Here is a 21,304-nt window from a genome sequence, read left to right on the forward strand (position 1 = left end):
AACTGTTTTGTATTGCTCTGAACTGTGAATGAGAGAGAAAAATTCTTGCTCTTGTGTTGTCAGGGCATAAGATCATGTGAATGCGTATGGTCCTCTAAGCAGAGAGTTTTTAATAGAACATTTTAACTTGTGTTTGTGGAGGAGAACATTACTGTAACAACTGTAGTATTTAGAGTTGTTTATCACTTTTTTTCTCTTCTCCCTTTAAGAGGGAGATATAATTTTCTTGTCTAATTAGGTTTGGATAATGTCCTTTAATTTAAGGACTTGCAGATTAGGATGAGAACTGATAGTTCTGTATTCACAGGTATTCACCCCTATTCCCCCTGAAATATCTTAGGTACTAGTTTGATTAGAAAACAGTCATGATGCATGTTTCAAAATCAGCATAATGACAAAATTAACTTGTGGTATTTGTGTTGTCACAGCTCTTTGATGTTGAAAGGTGTTGAGCCACAAAGTACCTGTGAATTGGAGGTGGATGCAGTAGCTGCTGATATTTTAAATCAACTGGATATTGAAGGTGAAGTGTTAATAATGTTTCATGTAAAATGTTTTAGTACAGGAGCTGTATTTTCATCTTTTTAAAACGACATCGTAGTTAAGCCACAATCCAGATTTTAATATTAGTGAGTTATTGATCTACACATTTATAAAGTTAAAAAAATAATTAAAATTTAGTCAACTCTGGAAGAAAACTAGTTACAAGAAAGACTGGCCTAATAGGCTCTTAATCTTGCCTATTAAGAGCAATAGAAAGATATTTTTGTTAATGCGTAATAGACAATGCTGTCCTACAAGGACAGCAAGTGAAATATCAGCATATGTGTGTATGTACACACATATAGGCATATATATGTATAGGCAATACTTGGTGAGAAGACCAGCAAAATCCAGATCTAGGTAACAAACGGGAGATCTAGAAAACAAATTAAGCTGCATCTTAACTTTTACATAACGCTGAAGCCTAGAGTAAGGCAAGAATTGCAATTAAAGAAAAAAAATAACAGGTTAGAATGACAAAAGAGATGAAGAATGTCAGAATCTGATTTGGAGGAAAGAATACTTTTCATCACATTGACAGATTTCCCTTGATGTATTATTGCATATTCCAGCCCAGATTGGCAGGAACCCTGGTTTGCAAGCTATATGGGAAGATGAAAAGCAGCGACGGAGACAGAAATGTGAATCTTCTCAGATTAAGCCACCTGAGTCACAAGGTAAAAAGGAAAAAGTGTGCAGCTGTTTATCAAGAACTGTGAATGAGAAACAAGCAGGAGGCAGAATTTAAATCAGTATATGAAGTTTGAGGGCTTGCTTTTTAGATGTACTGTTGTTTCAGTTCCAAGCTTACTGATTGCCCGGTATATGTATTTCAATTTTAAAACAAGATACATAAACTTGCCTAAAACCATCTTGGTTCAGCTAGCTGCAAAGCATTCTAGGCAGAAGGAATTCTCATGACAGTTAAGATTGCATGCTTTGTGATGAAAAAACATTTAAATGTGTAAATACTGGCAACATTAAATCTCTCCTATTCAAGCTTTTCATGGTAGTATATGCACAATGAGAGTTCCTTTGGATTTCTGTGCAGTTATCGTTGAGGTGATGTTAGATGAAAATTCTAAAAGGGTGGGCCTTGTATTTTGATGTGAAATTCATTGCACTGATTGCATAATGAGCAGAGCTATTTTCTGTAGAACCTAGGCTATGTTTCTTTTAAATATGAATGGTATTTGTCAAGTAAGCCAGAGGATTGCAAGAAGGAACGAGGCAGACTGCTTTCTGACTTTTTTTCCCTCCATTTCTGTGTAACATTATTCAGACTGCGTAAGCCAAATTTTTCAAAATTATTCACTGATGGTTCTTTTCCTGAATGCTTACCTTGATGTAATTGCAATGTGATCTGTAAATGCTGTTCATACAGTTGTAAATGAGATCAACAGAAATATGTAAAGTATTTAAAAATGTTTCAAGACACTTGAAAAATCAGCCCTCAAATGTGGCTCTTTAAATTAGTGGACACTTCAACTTTGAGCCGTTTCCCAATAGAATTAGTAATTTTAGTTGTTGTCTGTGTTGAGAGGTCAAAGTAAAACTGAATAACATGAATTTTTTTTTCCTTTCAAAGACCGTGGATTTGTGCCAGCAACAGAAAGCGAGAAATTTTTTCAGAAGAGACTTAAAGAAATCCTCAAGCAAAATGACTTCTCTGTGTAAGTTTTCATCCATTTGTCATAAAGTGTAGTATTCTATGCCAACTTTAAATATGCATTTAAAAATTGGTTTTCAATTAACTAGAACGTTGTCAGGATCAGTGGACTACAGTAATGGATCAGAGGAGTTCTCTGCTGAGCTAACACTACATTCTGAGGTACTTTCTCCTGAAGCCTTTCAGTGTACTCCAGCTAATATGGTAGAAGTGCATAAAGATAAAAAGATGAACAAAGGTGAGTATTTTTAATAGCATAATTGTTTAGGCATAAATCTGTCATGCTTTGGCTGTTTATACTATTAGCAGAAATAAGTCAAGGAAGATCTGATTGACAGTCATGAAAAAACAAAGAGTAGTTTAGCTTTTATTTTCATTACTGTAAGCCTTTTTAAATTTTCCTGTAGTAGATAATAGAAACATTTGAATAGTAAAATACATTTTAAAGTGGCTTGCTATCATAATGTATTGATGTCTGTGACTCCTTGAAGTTTTATCCTTTCACTTTTTGTTTTTCTTTTAAAGAATCCAATAGGATGCATACTGGTAAAGAAGAGGAAGCACTTATTAATGAAGAGGCAATTTTAAACATTGTGGAGAATAGTCAGAGCTTTCAGCCTTTGTCTCAAAGACTGAGTCAGACTGCAGTTTTTAGTGAGTATAACTGGAATGTCTTTTTTACTAGGCTATTTTATTGTTCCACAGTCTCTGTTGTGTTCGCTCACGTTACCAGTCATGAAAGAAAGTAAGTACTTCATCTTGAGGAGATTGAGGCTTCATACACACATGCCCTACCACCACCACCACCACCAAAAAAACCACCTTATATTTTCTAAAAATGTCACCAAAACAGTGTATTTGGAGAGGCTGTTCTGTGCTTTACGGGATCACTAAGCCTGTCCTTTTGTCAGGTCAGCTCAAGGCAATGTCTCATGGGTATTGCCCTTCCTTATGCTCCCAGGGTTATGGGACTAAAACTATCAGAATAAAGAGGATTTTGATTGTTGATCCATTATATTCTTGCAGTTACTTCATCTTTCTTACAGTTATGGTAGAGAACATGGTTGTGTTTAGAAGCTGAGCTGTATCAAGATACTAGGGAATAATAAAAGGCTGATAATAAGAGGCATGTTGCAGCAGAGCATTTCCCAAAATTTATGTATACAAAAGAATAGGTGAAGGTAAAGAGACAAGCAGTAAAACATTAAAGGAGGAGAAAAAAAAAATCAAACCTGGCAGCAAACAAATGTGGATGGTGTGGGGAGGGAAACAACAATAAAATAAAAAAGGAATTGGTATTAAAAACTACTTCAGATGGAAATAGCTCAAATACTTTAGAGGAGATGAAAAGCATGCAGTTCATCTTATCTCTGTATATATTCTTATGTAAATAAAAAGTATAATTTTAATATGCACGAAAGCTGATTCTGCAAGGTGCAGAGGGGACAAAAATATTTAAAACCCATAGCCTTGAGTGCTTTTGAAATGTATGTGCTGTGAATATCTGTGGGCAACAATGTATGTCTATGGGTAATACAATATGCAACAAAATAGTCTTTTTTGCATAGAAAGGAAGAAAGATGTTGTGAGATTAAGAAAATAAGCAAGATTTTTGGTATAGAAGTTGTATAGACAGTAATTTGAATTTATCAAGAGAAGAGTAAATAAAGCAATTATGCAGGAGCTGGAAAACATGAGCATTATTTATCTTTTTTTTTTTTTTTTTTCTTTTTGAGTGAAAAGATTTTAAGAGAATGAGAAGTGGCTGAAGTAACATACAGGGTACTTATGACTATGCATGTGAATTGCTCAACCAAATAGGAGCATTGAAAGGGTCTGGTTTTTTATAGTGGCTAGGGAATCATATAGAGATTTTATGACTTCTTCCTTTTTGTCCTTTTGTGTTTGGGTTTGGTTTCTTTTTTCTTATTATGGGGCTACTAATTTCTGGTGTCCTGTGTGACCATGAATAGCATGCTGCATCTCTGAGTCCCTTAAGCTCTTTCATAGCATGGATTGATCTTTACTATGTCTTTGTAGAATCGTAGTGTCTCAGGGGATGTGAAGCAAACTGCTTCTGTTGCTGCTGTGAAGTACACAACAAGGTTTATATTAATGGGAAGTAAAGTTAGAGTTTAATGACAGACCTCACAAAAGGCAAAGGAGCCAAGAACAGAAAATACAATTGAAAGTGGGTTAATTCAGAACTCTGGCAAAGGGGATGGTTTCCATTCTAAATGGTTGCATGGTGTCTTGTGAAGCCTTTGTAAAATATGGAAAATGCCTTCCTCACTGATGTTGAGATCTATTTTATATGATTCTCAGGATCTTTGTAAATCATATGATATTTCCTGAGGAAGGAAAGTAGAGATTGTAGTTCTACAGCCAGAGGAGAAGGAGAGAGAAGTAACAAAGATGCCTGGTAGACTGGAGATCATAAATTGGTTATGAGGTCAGATGAAAGGTAAGCAGGAGAGTGAGAAACAATTGTGGCTTGGAAGGATGTTTAAGAAATAAAAATAAAGAATAAGAAGGCAAGTGCATGAGTTAGTGTAAGCCTGGGTGAAATAAAGGAAAATTAAAATTTAAGGGAGAAATGAATTAGATAAATTTTCAGTGTTTAGAGGAGTCTAGGAAGAGAACAGTTTATAATGAAAAGGGAGAGAAGTTATAGTAGAGGACAGAAGGAGAGGAGAACTAGTTGCATCTTTCATGAGATGCCATGTTTGAACTTCTAAGTTATACAGAGAGAAGTGCCCAACAAAGCTAATGCAGCCATTAAAATGATAAAAGCAAGAGAAGGCAGTGATGCTTAAGAAGCTGGAACTCGTGCTGAAATAAAAAGGGGGAGTGAGGCTTATTGAGTGTGAGAAGGTAATGGGAGGGTAGAGAGAGAAAAGTTCTTTCCCTAAATCTACTACAATCAGAAGAGAAGGGCAGACATAAAAAAAGAAGGCTGTCAAAATCCTAGATCAAGAGCTAGAAAAGATAAAACATATGAAAAGAGCTTTGTTTCTTTAGCCTGCCTTTCTTTAGACAGTAGCAACTGATTTTTAAATGTTGAGGGGTTTTTTGGTATCACTTGTTTGGTTTTGTTTCTTAGTTGTAGACTATAACTAGTGATTTGCAAGTAGAACAAAATGTAGATTCTGCTTGGGCTTTTTCTGCAGTGGACAGTGCTGATGAGGCCATGATTGATCTGTTGGCTGGATTGGAGAATGATGGATATCAGATGGGACATCACAAAACATTATCTCACCATCGTTCTCTTGGAAGCTGTCGAAACTCTCAGAACAGTGATGATGAAGAAAATGAGCCACAGTTTGAGAAAGAAGAAATGGAACTTAGCTTGTTAATGTCCCAAAGGTGGGACAGTAGCATTGAAGAGCCTGAGCCAAAAAGAAGGTATATATGTGTTGATTGATACTTTTTTTCTTTTTTTTTCCTTAAAATGTTCTTTTCTGCCAAATCCTTCCTCCCTCTTGTCCTGTTTTCAAGTGTACTTTGAGCCCAGTGAGCAGTAGAGAGGTCTCTGTTGACAACATCAGAAAAATCTGTGCATATCTTGAGATAAAACACAGTCATTCAACTGATGCTGTAAATTGTCATTTTTATGTGAAAATAAAGATTAAATGTTCAGGTTTGGCTAGACCTAAGCTTCTACATTGCTGTTTGATGAAAGATTGAGTAGGGTTTTTTGTCCTACAAGTCCAAATACAAAAAACCTATAGTTTTAACCTCCTTTTAAGGTAGGTCACACCTTGAATGTGGTGCAGATATTAAGATGTGTCCTGTACATCTCTTGTGCCTTTAACTTTTATTGAAGTGAATATTGAAGAAGTATTCTTCTGAAAAGTGACCTAGAAGCCTGAGAAAAACACCCATTTGTTTCCATGCTCAAAGCTTAATTTGAAACATGAACGTTGCTCACTCTGCTGAACTGCTAAAGGTCAGCGTCTTGAATATTTTTAAGGCCAAGATTCTTGGAACATCTTCATAGTTTGTAATGACCTTTTGTACAGTCTTCACTGACAGTTTTGAAGGAAGCTGTCTTCAGTTTCTTTTCACTCATGCTTTGGGCAGAGCTGCTGATAATGTGTAATTCTGTATGAAAAGTGAGAGACTTTAGACAAAACATTTTGATTTACTTATTTTTTTACATCAGCAATCAGAATTATACATATATTCAGAGAGCAATAGAAATATTTTTTTTACAGAATCAGAAGCTAGGTCACTCTTGTTCTAGAGGTAACTGATCTCTAAAGCTGCTTTTCCCATCTTACCCTCAATTTTCTTTGTTTTTTCCCCTCACAGTAGCCTGAAAAGGTAGAGTTTCCATCTTAAACACTTAATGTTACTCTTCAGTTTAGTAGTAGTTTTTGTGTAAAACCAGCCTATACCTTGGAGAATTTATTAAGTCAAGCACAGCTCTGTATGGGCATGACTGTACAACTTCTGGAGACAGGTAGGATCCTGAAGCAATTAGCTCATTTTATGCAATGAAGAATCCTATTTTAAAAAATCCCAAATTGGCTCACGAGTAACACACTCATATATGCCTACATAGTAAGCCCAGACAGAAAGCACTAGGGACAATGTACATACCGGGTGCCTCCACAGGTAGTCAGTTTGTGTTGAGAGGGAATTCTGAGCTTTGCTTCAGTGTGATCTGTACAGAATCTGGACTTAAAGAGAGAGCATCTCTGCCTCCTGTATAATTCTGCTCATGAAGAAAGGGCCAGTTTGAGTCTGTTGATGGATCCAACCTTATTCTGCTCAGGCTCGTTCTATCTGCACTGCTTCTCAATACATCCTACCTTCTCTATACAATCACTTTTCTATTACTGGGTATTCACTAGTCTTCCATTATCTCAAAAATATAGTGACATAATGAGGAGTAACAATGCCCTACAGACTGAATTAAATGTCTTGGTTTTGGTTTGTGCTGAACTGGAGCAAAAAGTCCATCAGGACCTGGACTGGTTTGTGTATGGTGGTAAGATGCTACGTTACACAAATTTTTCATGAGTCTAAACTGGTGTTCTTCGATACAGAGAGATTTAAGTTGTCTGCAGAAGTTTTCTCCAGCCTGACTGTGCGTACAAAAGTTAACACAGATTTGCTCCATGCAGAGGATTATAGCATGATTCAGGTTGGAAGAAAGAAACATCTAAGTGTTCTGTAGTCCATGTTCTGGTGAAAGCAGAGTTGGATAGTCCAGTTGCTCAGGGCCTTGTCTGGCCAAAGTTTGAGTCTCTCCAAAACCAGATTACACAGCCTATATGGACAGCTGTTCCAGTATTTGACAACCCTCATAATGAAGAACAGTTTCCTTGTACATACATTTTCTGATGCAGTCCTGTGCCCACTGCCATTTTCATATCACCACTCACATCTGAAACAGGATTAATCTTCTTACATTGGTTTATTTCCAAGTGGAACAAGATCTCCTCTTGGTTTTTTTTCTCAAGGCTAAATAAATCCTGTTCCCACAGGCTCTTGTTCTTACACATCATGTGCTCCAGCCCCCAGTCACCCTGGTGCTCTTTAGCTGGGTTTGCTCACATTTGTCAATGTCTGTCTTGTAATGGGATGCCCAAAACTGAGCACAATATTCCAGGTTCAGCCTCGCAACTACTGAAATTGGAGCAGCCCCTACCCTCCAGAGTATTGATCACTCTCCCCATTTTGGCATTAATTTGCATATAGAGCTGAATGTCTTTGCACTGTACATTTCCATGTCTGGGGAACATAGAAGAGGGTGAAGTAAGCTCACTTACTTAGGCTGTGGCTACTGTGTACCTGCCTACCTGTGCTTGTTACTTAGGTCTCTCTCCCAAGTCATGCTGCTTCCAGACTTGAGTTAGTCTGTAAATTCTGTAGCCACATTTGAGCCTCTTGTTCCTGAATGAATAATCCTGGCTTTTTGTATGTTGGCTAACTGCTGAGCACATTCAATGTCTGTAGTGTTATGATACATATAATTCATGCTCTGTTCAAACAGATGTCTCCACAGTTAAGAGTTCTTTAAAAGGTGGACTGTTTATTTTATTGTGAATTTTACTACTGTAACTTAAACCTTTGTCTTTATACCTTCTGAGGTACTACATAATAATGCTTTGTTACATCAAGTTACTAGGCTGCATTACTGTTGTCTTAAAAACAACAAAGAAACAAAAAAACAAAACAATTCCACAAGCCTTAGTTCATTAATATTTATCTGGATTTATCTCCTGTAGCCACAGAGTAGGTTTTTTCTATGAAGAATTATGCCCATCTTGCACTTTGTTTTAAAAAAGAAAAAATCAAAATCCTAGGTGTTTCTAGAGTAATAGGGTTTGTATTTTTGTATTTCAGGGTTTTCTATAGATTGGTTTGTTTTGGTTTGTTTTGGTTTTCCCCCATATAAAGCCTTGCCACCTTGAAAACCTGGAAAATTCATACAAGCATTTCTTTTTTACTTCTTCTACATTTACTCCTTTACTTTTTTTTTCCCCAGAGGGTTTATGACTGTAAAAATGGCAGTGCAGAAAAGTTAACTTAGTAAAAGCAGCTTAAATGTTAGCAACAGCAACTTAATAATGTTTACGGATGGACGTAAACAAACCTTTTTTTTTTTTTTTGTGGTTGTGCTTTTGTGGCTGTGCTTTAGTTAAGCTTGCTAAGAAATAATTATTTAGTAAAAATTCCTTTAAAAAGCAAGAACAAACATAACTGTTTGCTAAGAGCTAAACTGAAATAGTTCTGCATAGTCAATATAATCTTCAAATTTCAAGCATTTTCAAGCAATGAAACTGTATTTCAGTAAAACTGCATTTAAATGCCTTCTCTTTAGCTTAAGCTAGTGAATCCTGCTAGTTTTGTCTGTAGTTTTAAAATGGTTTGCTACCATTGTTGTCTCTTAAAATAGAAACATAGAATAAAGTTTCTATTTTCTCAGTGAGAACTGTAACAAATTTGTTTGTTTGCCTTTGTCCCCCCAAATGACATAACCTGGTAGCATCACACCCCTTTGATTTTGATATTCCCTGTAGATACTGATGCTTTCTAAGAGAAGTATTTTGTACTGATTAGTGCCATCCTTCTTCTCTAGGTCAGCTGTCAAGAATATGCATCGGAGTTCAACAGAAGAGGATTCATCTTCAGAGGAAGAAATGGAGTGGAGTGGTAACAATATGCTCCTAACTAATCTCTCTATACCTCAGTTAGATGGGACTGCAGATGAAAATGGTGGTAAGTAAACAGAAAAACAGTTTTGAATTATTACTTGTGTCATAGTTTTCAGATGAATATGCTAATTGTGAAAAGCACTAACCAGTTTTAATTCTTGTTTCAATTGGAAGGAAATGTTCTCAATGGACTGCAGAAGCAAGCCCTTAACATCTTCCTTATAAGCCAACAATATTTCAATCTAAATGTCCTCTGCAGATTACTAGAATCTGCTTTTCCTGTTTTATTAATAATCCAAAAAGGGTCATTGTTTAATTAGATTTATGGTAAGGATAGTTACCTTGTTGGAAGAGCTATTTTTCTGATGCTATTTGATACGCAAATGTGGTCTTAAAATTAATTGTTCTGCAGAATCATTTTTCCTGCTGTGATGTCATTGTAAATAGTTAATGTATTATTTTGTAAATTTAGATTGCTTCTTTGCTTTGCAAATATTTGCCATGCATACTAAAATACAGTGAGCCTTTGCATGAGCCTGTCTCGTTAAGCAGAATGCATGTTCACGTCTTGGTATTGCATAGGTTAAAACTATACCATGGCAAAGCTGATGCAGAAGAAACTGCCTTTCAAATTCTATAAAAAATTTAATCAATTTTAGAGCTTTCTTTTGCCATCATTTTATAACCTACTGTCTTTGATTAAATAACTTCAGCTAATGTAATGCATGTTTTGAGGTTGGGTAATTATATGAATATTATTTGTTTCATTATACAATCTACTTATTTCCACATTTATAAAATTCTGTTGAGCAAAGCAATGTAAAATATATGTAAAGTATGTGGATCTCATGAGGAAAAATACATATCTATATCCAGGGTCTTCTCAGTATTAGGTTCACATTTCTTCTTGGTCTAATGAACAACAATTGTTCTTTCTTTAGAAATGTTATTAGTCATACTTCATTGCCTTCAAAATTTGAAATTTGTGGTTAACATCACTTTGCATAGAAGCTTCTTTCTTAATCTGTGTTACAAACTGGTTAATGTAAAGTCTTGATTGTGCTCATGCATGCACCTGATTTCCTATTACTGCATTTGCTCTTTGGACAACAGTGTAATCCTTTACAAAATTTTTGTATTAGTTTGTGTCTCTTGGAGCTATTTGATAAAAATAACATCATATTTTATATTAGTATATAAAATACATTTTAAAACATGTATTAACAATCCTGTATTAGAGAACACGGGATATGTGATCTTATCACATTGACAGCCACAGCTATTGTGTTCCCTCTTTAATGCAGTTTACTTTTTTCTTTGCTTTTATAGGTATAATGATAGGGTTAGTATGTCACTTGATGTAATAACAATATGATTTGTTTTTGCAAAATACACAGTTGCCATTTTCTTGTTTGCAGTACTTCATCATTTAATGTAAGACTAATTCTGACTAATGAGAGTGTATTTAAAATCATTGTTTAAATTTTAGAGTATTTCAAGTATGTGAAATAAGACATGCAGAAACAGAAGAATGTAAGGTTAGAAAGAGTTTATTGCTGTGACCTTTTACATCAACATCATATAACGAGATACAGTGAATTCAAAACAGATCTTGGTCCAGTTCTTCTAAATTAGAAAATTCTTACCTACACATGAATCTGTGTCCATAACATCTGTTCAATTGACAAATATTTTTGCAGTTCTTATATCTGAATAGTCAGGTATCTTCTAAGTGTTCACTGATACTTCACTAAATTCCTGTTTTCTTGGTCTTCAGTTAATCATCTTCATTCTTTGTGTGGACTTGTGTCCTCAAAGAATCATAGTCAGCAACACCCAGCTGTAAGTCTCTCTAAGACTCTACGTATTCATCAGAAATTTTTATTAGAAACATAGCTGTTTCCTTTTATTTTTCATGCCTGGCAACAAATAAATTGCTACGCTGAAGGCATCAGCAATCTAAGATAATCCCCAAATTGGTTGAGATTTACAGTAAAGGCCTAAAGTATGCCCTGTCTAATATGACAGCATGTGCCACATGCTTCTGGGTCATACAGCATGTTTCATAATTGCTATTCTCCTTCAATATTTCAGCTAAATATGAACAAATTGCTGTGTACCAAGAACTCCACGGTAACTGACTCTTTCCAGGGGAATAAACTCCTTCAAATCATTGAATTATTCATGGTGGTTACAAGCACACAGTTGTTAATTTGTTACTTACCACCTGTCTGTCCAAACTTAATCTGCTGTAGATGTGGTGAAAGTATCAGCATAACAGAGAAATTGTCCCAGGTATCATGTGATGAGTCTGCACAGGATAGTTTCTGCAGCACATGCTGGTTGCAGAGCTGTGTGGGAATTTTAATGCATGGATGTGAATTAATAATCTAACTAAATTATGCAAGCTCCTTGCATAAAAACTTGAATGGGTGGTAGACTGCCCCCCGCTCTATAAAAGTGCAGTAAACTACCTGTGCTTGACATACAGAACAGTTCCTGCAACACCCTTGCCATGTTGTAAGGTGGTACTTTAGCTTTATGTGTAATAGAAAAATCATCTTAAGTTTCAGGGCCAGTTCTCAGGGACAAAGCAGGATAAACACTTTTCTAGGAATCAATCTATATTTAGTTATTGCAAAGTGATTTTAGAAGCATTCTTTTGGAAAACCAGCATGAAGTCTTTGGCAATTGTATGCAAGCATACAATTTCAGAGTAACTGGCAGAACAGCTGAGAAACAAGTGTGCTAACAATGTGATTTTGATAAGCAATTGATGTACTTGGAGTCTGTAGTTGTCATGATCATAAAATGAAATGTGATTTAGCAGAGTTTTGTTTCTGTTTTAGATGGGAGGGCTTTCAGGACAGTATCTTTAAAAATGTTGATGTGGAATTTTTTTTACAGGAAAACTAGAGTAAACTTGCTTGTCTTCCATTTCAGACAATCCTTTGAATAATGAAAGTTCTCGAACTCACTCCTCCGTCATTGCAACAAGCAAAATGTCTGTAAAGACCTCAATCTTCCATAAGGATGCTGCTACGCTAGAACCCCCTTCTTCTGCTAAAATTACTTTTCAATGTAAACACACAAGTGCCCTTTCTAACCATGTTTTGAATAACGAAGATTTAGTAGAAGACCTCTCACAACCAAACACAGAAACAAGACCCGAACTTTCAATGCATTCTCTTACAAAAGAAAGCACTTACTCAGCAAAGTACCCAACTCCATTCAGCAATAGTACTCATGCAGAAAACTCTCACAAAGAGAGTAACAAGAAAGATGCTCTCCCAGTTCCTTCATGTGAAAATAATATTTTTGAGTATGAAGATGATATTTCATCAGTGAGCAGACAGATGCCTAGTAGGAAGTATACTAGCATCAGAAAGGCTGAAAAAGATGTCTCTTTCATGCATGTGGGCCGCCACATTGGTGACAGCATGCTGAATAAAAACTTATTTAACTTTTCTGATATGAGCCACTCCAAAGGTAAAATGTCCTCTGAAGTAAATGAAAAATCCAGCAGTGCAAGCATAAATAGTTTTTTTCCAGCAACAGTTACAGAAAATTGTGAATTGGTGTCTTGTTCAGGAGGCAGTCGAACTGTGGTACATTCACTTGAAAATAGCACTGATGAAGTTGGCCTTAATAAACTTAAAATTAGGTATGAAGAATTTCAGGAGCATAAGGCAGAAAAGCCAAGCCTCAGTCAACAAGCAGCACATTATATGTTCTTTCCTAGTGTTGTTCTTTCTAATTGTCTCAGTCGACCACAGAAGTTAGCTCCTGTGACATACAAATTACAGCAAGGCAACAAACAGTCCAGGTTGAAGATGAATAAAAAGAAGCATAGTTTTATCAATCATCAGGAGCCTGCAAGTATAAATGATGTTGCATCAGTGAAGGAAAGCTGCTATACTCAAGGTAATGCTTGTAGTAACATTCCTGATAAGGATAGTGCTTTAGCTAGTGACTTAGTTCAAGTTCCTCTTGAGGCTTTTGAAAACAAAATGCCTACAAGTACTGCTAATTATACTGACTGCCAGTTTGCAGATGGAGCTCTTGAACTTGAGCAGTCATTTGGATTATGTGGAAATAAATATACGCTCCGAACGAAACGGAAGGTAAATTATGAGACTGAAGACAGTGAGTCAACCTTTGTCACACACAACTCAAAAATTAATCTACCTCAGCCAATAGAAAGTGTTGAAAGTTTGGATGGGTCTCAGAAGTCTCGAAAGCGTAGAAAACTTTCTAAAAAATTGCCACCTGTTATTATTAAATATATTATCATCAATAGATTTAGAGGGAGAAAAAATATGCTTGTTAAACTAGGGAAAGTAGATTCTAGTGAGGAAAGAGTAGTACTCACAGAGGAAAAGATGAACTTATATAAAAAGCTTGCACCTTTAAAGGACTTTTGGCCAAAAGTTCCTGACTCTCCTGCAACCAAATATCCTATTTATCCACTAACACCAAAGAAAAGTCACAAAAGGAAAGCAAAACATAAGTCAACCAAGAAAAAAACTGGAAAACCACAAAAAACAGGAAATAGAAACATTAAAAGAACTTTATCTTTCAGAAAAAGGACTCATACAATTCTTTCTCCTCCATCACCATCCTACAATGCTGAAGCTGAAGACTGTGACTATAACTATAGTGATGTTATGTCTAAGTTAGGTTTTCTTTCTGAGAGAAGCACAAGCCCAATAAATACATCTCCACCTCGCTGCTGGTCTCCCACTGATCCAAAAGCAGAAGAAATTTTGACTAACCTGGACAGAGAAGCTTTGTTTAGTAGGGGGCCCAATATATACAACAGCAAGGCTGTTAATTCTAGTGTAGGAAAAAACAGTCGAGCAAAAACTCAGGTTAAGAAATGTAAAAAAAAATTTACTAGCCCCGCTGTATCTACCAAGAAAAAGAAAAGGATTAATCAGGCTGATAAATCAGCAGATGATGGAAAGAAGAAACCTAGAACAAAACGAAGACAAAAAACACCTGAAAAAGCATCCTCAAGAAAACGTGTTGTATTTACAGATGAAAAAGGAAATACTTGCTCTACTGCAGAAGTGAAATTTGTGCTGAAACATCAAGATCTGCCTGAGATTTCTTACAAGTCAGTGAACTCACAGCCACTTCATAACAGGAAAGACAGTCCTCTTCCTGGCTATTCAGCAGGTTATCTACCATCAGCACAGCTCCCTTCAGCAGCCGATGCACAAGGAAATTCTTCAGGCTGTTTTCATTCACTGATGGAAACTGATAATCCTGCAGATGCACAGTGTTTACCTGCTTCACGAGAAGACCCTCATTCATGTTTCACATCTACTCCTGTGCCATCTGGAAGGGATGTACCAAAAATGAGTTCTCAAAGGCCCAGGACTCAAAGTGCTATATTTAGAATGAAGGATTCTGCTCTCATATTTGATCCAGCTAATCTCTCAACTCAGGTAACACAGAATGCTCACATCTCTAAAGACAAAATTTCTGCAAAAGCAGAAGAGATGAAAAATTTGCAAAACAGATGTTTACCACCATCTGGAAAATTGAGTGAAGCTCGTGACTCTTTGGACACGGTGAAGATGGATCAGTTACATGCCACTAACTATTTGCATTGTAAAGACAATAATCAACAGCAGCTTTTTTGTTTACCAGAGGCATCCAAGCATTCTGATCCTTGTTCTTCTATTCTTAAGTCACCTGAGGAAAGCCCTGGCCCACTTCAGTTGCCTAAGAACTGTTTTGTAACGTCTTTGAAGAGTCCAGTGAAACAGTTAAATTTGGATCAAAACCAGAGAGGATTTATCTTGGATATGTCCCATTTTAAACCTGAAACGGTGAAACAAAGGTCTCAGTCAGAAACAACCACACAGCCAAAACCCATCTCTCAGTATAAAAACAGGACTATAGTGGCCCCATCAGCATTCACTGAAGGGCAGTCTGGCCTAGCTGTTTTGAAAGAGCTGCTCCAGAAGAGACAGCAGAAGGCTCAGAATGCAAATGCTACACAGGAAGCATTACCAGCTAAAACACAGCTGAACAGGAATGTACCATGCCCTCTTGAACCAAGTAAAGGAATCAAAAGGTCACGGTCAGTCACATCACCAAGAAAATCTCGTGCTCCCAGGAGTACAAAGCCTAAAGAAAAAACACCAAAACTTTCAAAACCGGCATCTTTAAGCCAGCAGATCAGTAGTTGTATTGATCATTCTGTGTCTGATGACAGCCCGATTTTTTTTTCAGACCCTGGTTTTGAAAGTTGTTACTCACTTGAAGACAGCTTGTCTCCAGACCACAATTACAACTTTGATATTAATACTCTAGGTCAGACTGGATTTTGCAGTTTTTATTCTGCAAGCCAGTTTGTCCCAGCAGATCAAAATTTGCCCCAGAAATTTTTGAGTGATGCAGTTCAAGATCTTGGTTCTGGACAAACAGCAGAAAGTGACTTTCTGTGTCAAAATGACCAAAAAACTGAGGAAGAAAATCAGCACTCTTCAAGCACAAGTAAATGGATAAGGTCTGGTTCCCTGAGCCCTGATCTTTTTGAGAAAACCTCACTGGATAATAATGAGAACCTCTGCCATAGCCAGTGGAGGAAAAATGTACATCCTTCCACTACTAGATCTAGTTCTATTGACACCTCTTGTATGCAAGAGACTGAGGTCTGTTTAAATGAAAAATTCAAATTGAATAGAAATACAGTAAATAGAGAGAGATTTCTGAACCTTCCTCAGCCAACCAGCTCAGACTGGATTCAAAGCCACATTAGAAAGGAAACCACTTTTGAACCCTGTCAACCACTTGATTCAGTTAATACCTCTTTTACATCCATATTATCATCTCCTGATGGAGAATTTATAGATGCAGCTTCTGAGGATTTAGAATTATTTGTTTCAAGAAACAATGAGGCATTAACTCCAACTCCAGATAGTTCACCAAGATCAACCAGTTCTCCCTCACAATCGAAGAATGGAAGTTTTACACCTCGTACTGCTCACATTCTTAAGCCCCTCATGTCCCCACCCAGTCGTGAAGAAATCATGGCAACTCTGCTGGATCATGATCTTGCAGAAACAATTTACCAGGAACCATTTTGCAGCAACCCTTCAGATGCTCCAGAAAAACCAAGGTACTGTGTTGAATGCATTTCTGTCTACATATTCTTGTGATTATATTAAATTGCATTTATTCCTGTAAACAACTTTGTGCTGTTATGTGGCACAGATGCATGAAAGATCCCATCTAATATACATACATTTGAAATTGCAGATTACTGTATTTCCCATGCAGTACTCATTTTTATTCATGACGCTTGTTTTTTTTTTTTTATTGCTTGGTATTATTGTAGTAAGCAGGAATGCACTTGCTTGGTTTGTAAAAGAAAAATACAGCCCAGAGGAATTGCATGGTGGGAAAACTAGTTAGGAGGACTCTGCTTGTATATCATTTTGAGGACTGCCTGAAGTGCAGTTTAGAGCAAAACAAAAATTCAGACTCTTTTCTTTACAGGGAGATTGGAGGACGGCTTCTCACAGTGGAAACTAGACTGCCAAATGACCTGCTTGAGTTTGAGGGGGACTTCTCATTAGAAGGTCTACGACTCTGGAAGACTGCATTTTCAGCAATGACAGAAAGTCCTAGACCGGGGTCTCCTCCCCGTTATGGTCATTCTGCTGTTAATAAAAGCGAAAGTAATAGCCATAAAACTAGTGAAGACAAAAAAATAGTCATAATGCCATGCAAATGTGCTCCAAGCCAACAGCAAGTTCAGATATGGCTTCATGCCAAAGAAGAGTATGAACATTTAAAGAAGCTGCCTAAGAATCATCCTGCTGAGCAGGCAAAGGCAGCTGAGAATTTCAGCTCTGCAGTATTATCTGAAGAGAAATCTGTAGAAGTAATAAAAGCAGCTAAAGATTTGAATTTATCTAGTCTGGAAGATGAAAGACCTATTGTGCCTACAAAGAATTCACTTACTTCTGTGACAGAAACTACAAAAACACAAGCTAAGGAAACCTGTGGTAAGTCTACAAGCACTATAGGAACTTCTATAAATACTAAAAATGACACAGACTCTAATAAAACTTCATCTGAAAGCAAGACACTTACTACTTCAACACTAGAACATGATAAGGAGGAGGAGGAAGAAGATTACTATGTCAATTACAGTTCACCAGATTCTCCAGTACTTCCTCCTTGGCAGCAAGTAGCATCACCAGATCCAAAGCAGTCCAATTTAGAAGATGCAGAGTGGAAAAGTCAGGACATTATTTTGTCTTCTGTGGAAGGAGATTATGCAGTACCTGTTGGAAGTGCACAAAACTCTCCCTCTTCCCAAGAAAACATGAGGACATCCTTTGACACATCACCCTTTTCAGTTAATGAAGACCCTGGAAATCCTGAAGCTGTTTGCCTGCATAGTACACCCATTGTGCAGAAAAAACCCCAAGATGGAGTACCTGAAGTTCTTGGTTTTACACCTTTGTCTGCAGGTAAATCCATTAAGGGATTCTAATCAAAAGCCAAAATAAAATAATGAGTATGATAAGTTACTGTATTTCTTTTGACATTATGAGAAAAGAATTGCATCTCCACTAAAATATATTTAAAACTCATTTGGGAAAGTCAAATGCCTGTTCATTATTGTTAAAGTAGTTTTTGAAAAAAATCTGGAAGCAGAGCACCTTCTTGCTTCCTGCTGGTCTCTGGTATCTGAAGTCTGAAGTGTAGGTTAAAAACATAATTTAAAAGTATTGCTTAATTGGGAGATTTTTAAATTATCTTGCTTATATTGCTTCTATTTTTCCAAACATAATAATGACATCGCAGTGTTCAAGATGATAATAGTGTGAGGTTTGGTGACTTACATTCCTAAATTGCCATAAATATAAAATTGTGCTTTGAATTGGACAAATACGTTTGTATTTGATTTTATACAGAATATTTGTTTATAATGTTAAAAAAATGCCCTGGTTGTTTCCAGAGTGTTGTTTAATGTCTAGACAATATTATTGAGGCTAAGCAGTTTTGCACTTATGTATGTTTACAGAACCAAAAGCCCAGAAACTGAGCCATAGGAAGGGAAGTAATACTGATGGTCTTCGAAGAGTACTTCTAGCCGCACAAATGAAGGTAAATTAAGATTTTATTACACCACATATATGGGTTTCCAATCTTTTTCTTCTGTGTTATTTTCTTTTTTTACTGTTAGGATCTTGAAATCACATTAAGAATGGTAGGATACAATTGCTGTAGAATCAGCTTATGTTCAAAGTCAGGAAGAAAAGATAAATATTCAGTAGCGAAAAAAGTTGAATATTGAAAATATGTTCTATGTTTTAGAGTGAGAAGCTAACGAAACACTAAAGAGACACTGCATAAGGATGTTGTTTTGCTCTTTAGTTATAACATCCTTTTCAAGTGTTATTGTGATTTTCCTTCTGCATATGTGTATATATTTAAATATGTACATATATCATAGAACTATAGAATGTCAGGTTGGAAGTGACCTCAAAGATCATCTGGTCCAACTCTTCTATCACTATCATTTATATGATATGTATCACCACACTGTTGAGCTGTGACTTAAAACTTTCCAAAGTGGGGGAATCCACCACTTCCCCTGGGACTCATTCCAAGGTCTGACTGTCCTCATGGTGAAAAATTTACCTCTTGTGTTCAATCAGAATCTCCCCAGGAGCAACTTGTGCCTGTTACCCCTTGCCTTACCCAGTGACTCCTTGTAAATAGGGAGTCTCCACCTTCTTTGTAGCCACCCCTGAAGTACTGGAACATTGTAGTAAGGTCTCCCCTAAGCCTTCTCTTCTCAAGGCTGAACAAACCCAGTTTTCTCAGCCTTCATATGGCAGGTGCTCCAGTCCTCTGATTATCCTTGTCCTGTCCACATCCTTTTTGTAGAGTAGGGAGCAAAATTGGTTGTATGCACACATAAACACACACACACACACACACACACACAGATGTGTGTGTTTAGGTGTCTGTGTGTGTATCAGTTTCCAGAAAATGTTGAAAGCATTAGTTAGTGAATAGCAGTGGTATTCTTAATGGAGTAAAAAGTGAATGTATTACAGAAAATGATCAGACTTTTCCACACACAGTGTGTTTGCTCCCCAGATTGGAAACAGAAGGGTGGGCTAGGTGCTTTACTGAAATGACCCAATGGTCTTTGCTTTTGTTCTCAACATATTGGTATTCACCCAGCACAAGTGCATACCTAAGTGTACCTTAAATTCGGTGCCTTAAAAAGTTGTGGCTGTAACAGAGGTTTCTGAACAATTGTTGCTCAAGAGAGCATAGAGATTTGCTGGTTCCCCTATCTTCAAGCTTCAAAAAAAGCCAGTATATATGGGTTGGGGAGGGTTGTTGTTGTATTTGTGTTTAGTTGGTTGGGTTTTTTTGAAGGATTTCAAATTGACTGTTGCTTTGCTATAAAGTTTAGTAAAATTATTCCTAAAAAGACAGAAAGATAGAGCTGCTGGTTTCCTGTTGAAAAATAACAAGGAGATAGTGAAAGCTTTTTTTTTCTTTTTTTTAGTAATTTCAGTTTTGATTTTGCATTTTCCCTGAAATTTGTACTTAATATTGTGTATGAATTTCTCATCCTGTCATTTTTTCATTAGTAAACTGTATTTTATTTTTCCCCCCCTCCCAATAAGAATCAATTTGCAGCCCTTGGTGCTTCAAAGAAAGACACTTCTCAGATTGAAGGACCGTCTTTAAATAACACTTATGGTTTTAAAGTCAGTGTGGAAAACCTGCAGGAAGCAAAATCTTTGCACGAGGTAACTTACTGTTACATGTTATTTTATAAACTAACTCAGACCTGGTTTATAGTGACAGAATTTAAAACACTTTTCTTCCTTGGTCTCTGCCTGACTTAGAATTAATTAGATTGTTGTGTCTGCAGATTTAAGTAAATGTTCTTCTTGTTTCAGCTCAATCTCCAAGTGCTAATAGTATTGAATGAGATTTCACAGTATTTTTGTTGAGAAGGTGATAAACATTCCTTTAAAAAATAAAAATAAAGGAAAGATTAAAAGGAAGAAAGCTATATTTGTGTAAAAACATTACTGGAAAAACTAATTGATCATAACTTCCCTGGATTGTTTCCTTAAGAAACAAGGCATCTGGCATCATAGTCAGGCCCTCCCAGTATCTCTACGTGTTACCTTCTGAACCTGTTGGTCAGTTTCTGCTACATTTAACAAAATCGTAGGTGTCTCTGCATATTTTGTGTAGGTCAGTAGTTGGTCTGGGAAAAAAGATCAAAATTGTTGCTGAACAAAGGGGTGCAATATGCATACAGGATTGCTGTGTTTGGCATGTGTGTGCTCCCAGCCATCACCACATACATGGCTTGGAGTTTACTGTTGTTCAATTTAGAGATGAGAGGAGGGACAGAATTTTATATGTTGAGTAGATGACATAGGAGAAGCCACAAGAAACTCAAGGATTTTGCAGGAAATTGAGATAGAGCTTGATAAAAAAGTTATTTCAGTGATGGCTGTAGTGATCTAGGATGCAAGTCTAGAGGGAATCAGGATACCCCAAGGGCAGCTTACATATTTGGAAATACTTGCAATTTTTCCCTTGTAAATCCTCAAATTTACTCATTAGTCTATATTGTCAACTATATTATGAAGACCACAGAGCAACAATGTAGGACTGAAACAGTAGTAAATACTATGTATAGTACATAGTAAATACTATGCATATACTACATAGTATTATATACAGTCAAAACTGCAATATATAGGGATTACCTTTTTCTTAATGCAAATCATGCTGCAGAAAGCTGTAGCAACATGATGTGGAGGTGCATTAATGCAAGTAAAGGGAATGTTAGGTATTCTCTGTACCTTCCTGCAAGAGACTTAGTCAAGGTCATTTGCACATC

The 21,304-nt window shown here is 36.5% G+C and overlaps 1 protein-coding gene across 5 annotated transcripts in view; it reads left to right on the forward strand.

Moving 5' to 3' along the window:
- The window catches only part of REV3L (REV3 like, DNA directed polymerase zeta catalytic subunit), a 116,292-nt gene that overhangs the window by 59,876 nt on the left and 35,112 nt on the right, over nt 1-21,304 (forward strand). For 3 of the 5 annotated variants that reach the window (XM_071741140.1, XM_071741141.1, XM_071741142.1), the window contains exons 6-16: nt 429-523; nt 1,116-1,220; nt 2,132-2,216; nt 2,302-2,450; nt 2,738-2,866; nt 5,383-5,617; nt 9,306-9,445; nt 12,325-16,516; nt 16,897-17,879; nt 18,437-18,519; nt 20,064-20,189. In XM_071741140.1, the coding sequence (XP_071597241.1) occupies nt 429-523; nt 1,116-1,220; nt 2,132-2,216; nt 2,302-2,450; nt 2,738-2,866; nt 5,383-5,617; nt 9,306-9,445; nt 12,325-16,516; nt 16,897-17,879; nt 18,437-18,519; nt 20,064-20,189 (6,322 nt within the window). Of the gene's footprint in view, nt 1-428; nt 524-1,115; nt 1,221-2,131; nt 2,217-2,301; nt 2,451-2,737; nt 2,867-4,573; nt 4,677-5,382; nt 5,618-9,305; nt 9,446-12,324; nt 16,517-16,896; nt 17,880-18,436; nt 18,520-20,063; nt 20,190-21,304 lie in introns of those variants that run through there. The other 2 variants (XM_071741144.1, XM_071741145.1) reach the window with 2 other exon arrangements.

The sequence above is a fragment of the Heliangelus exortis genome, chromosome 3 (assembly GCF_036169615.1).
Source record: "Heliangelus exortis chromosome 3, bHelExo1.hap1, whole genome shotgun sequence".
Lineage (NCBI taxonomy): Eukaryota > Metazoa > Chordata > Aves > Apodiformes > Trochilidae > Heliangelus > Heliangelus exortis.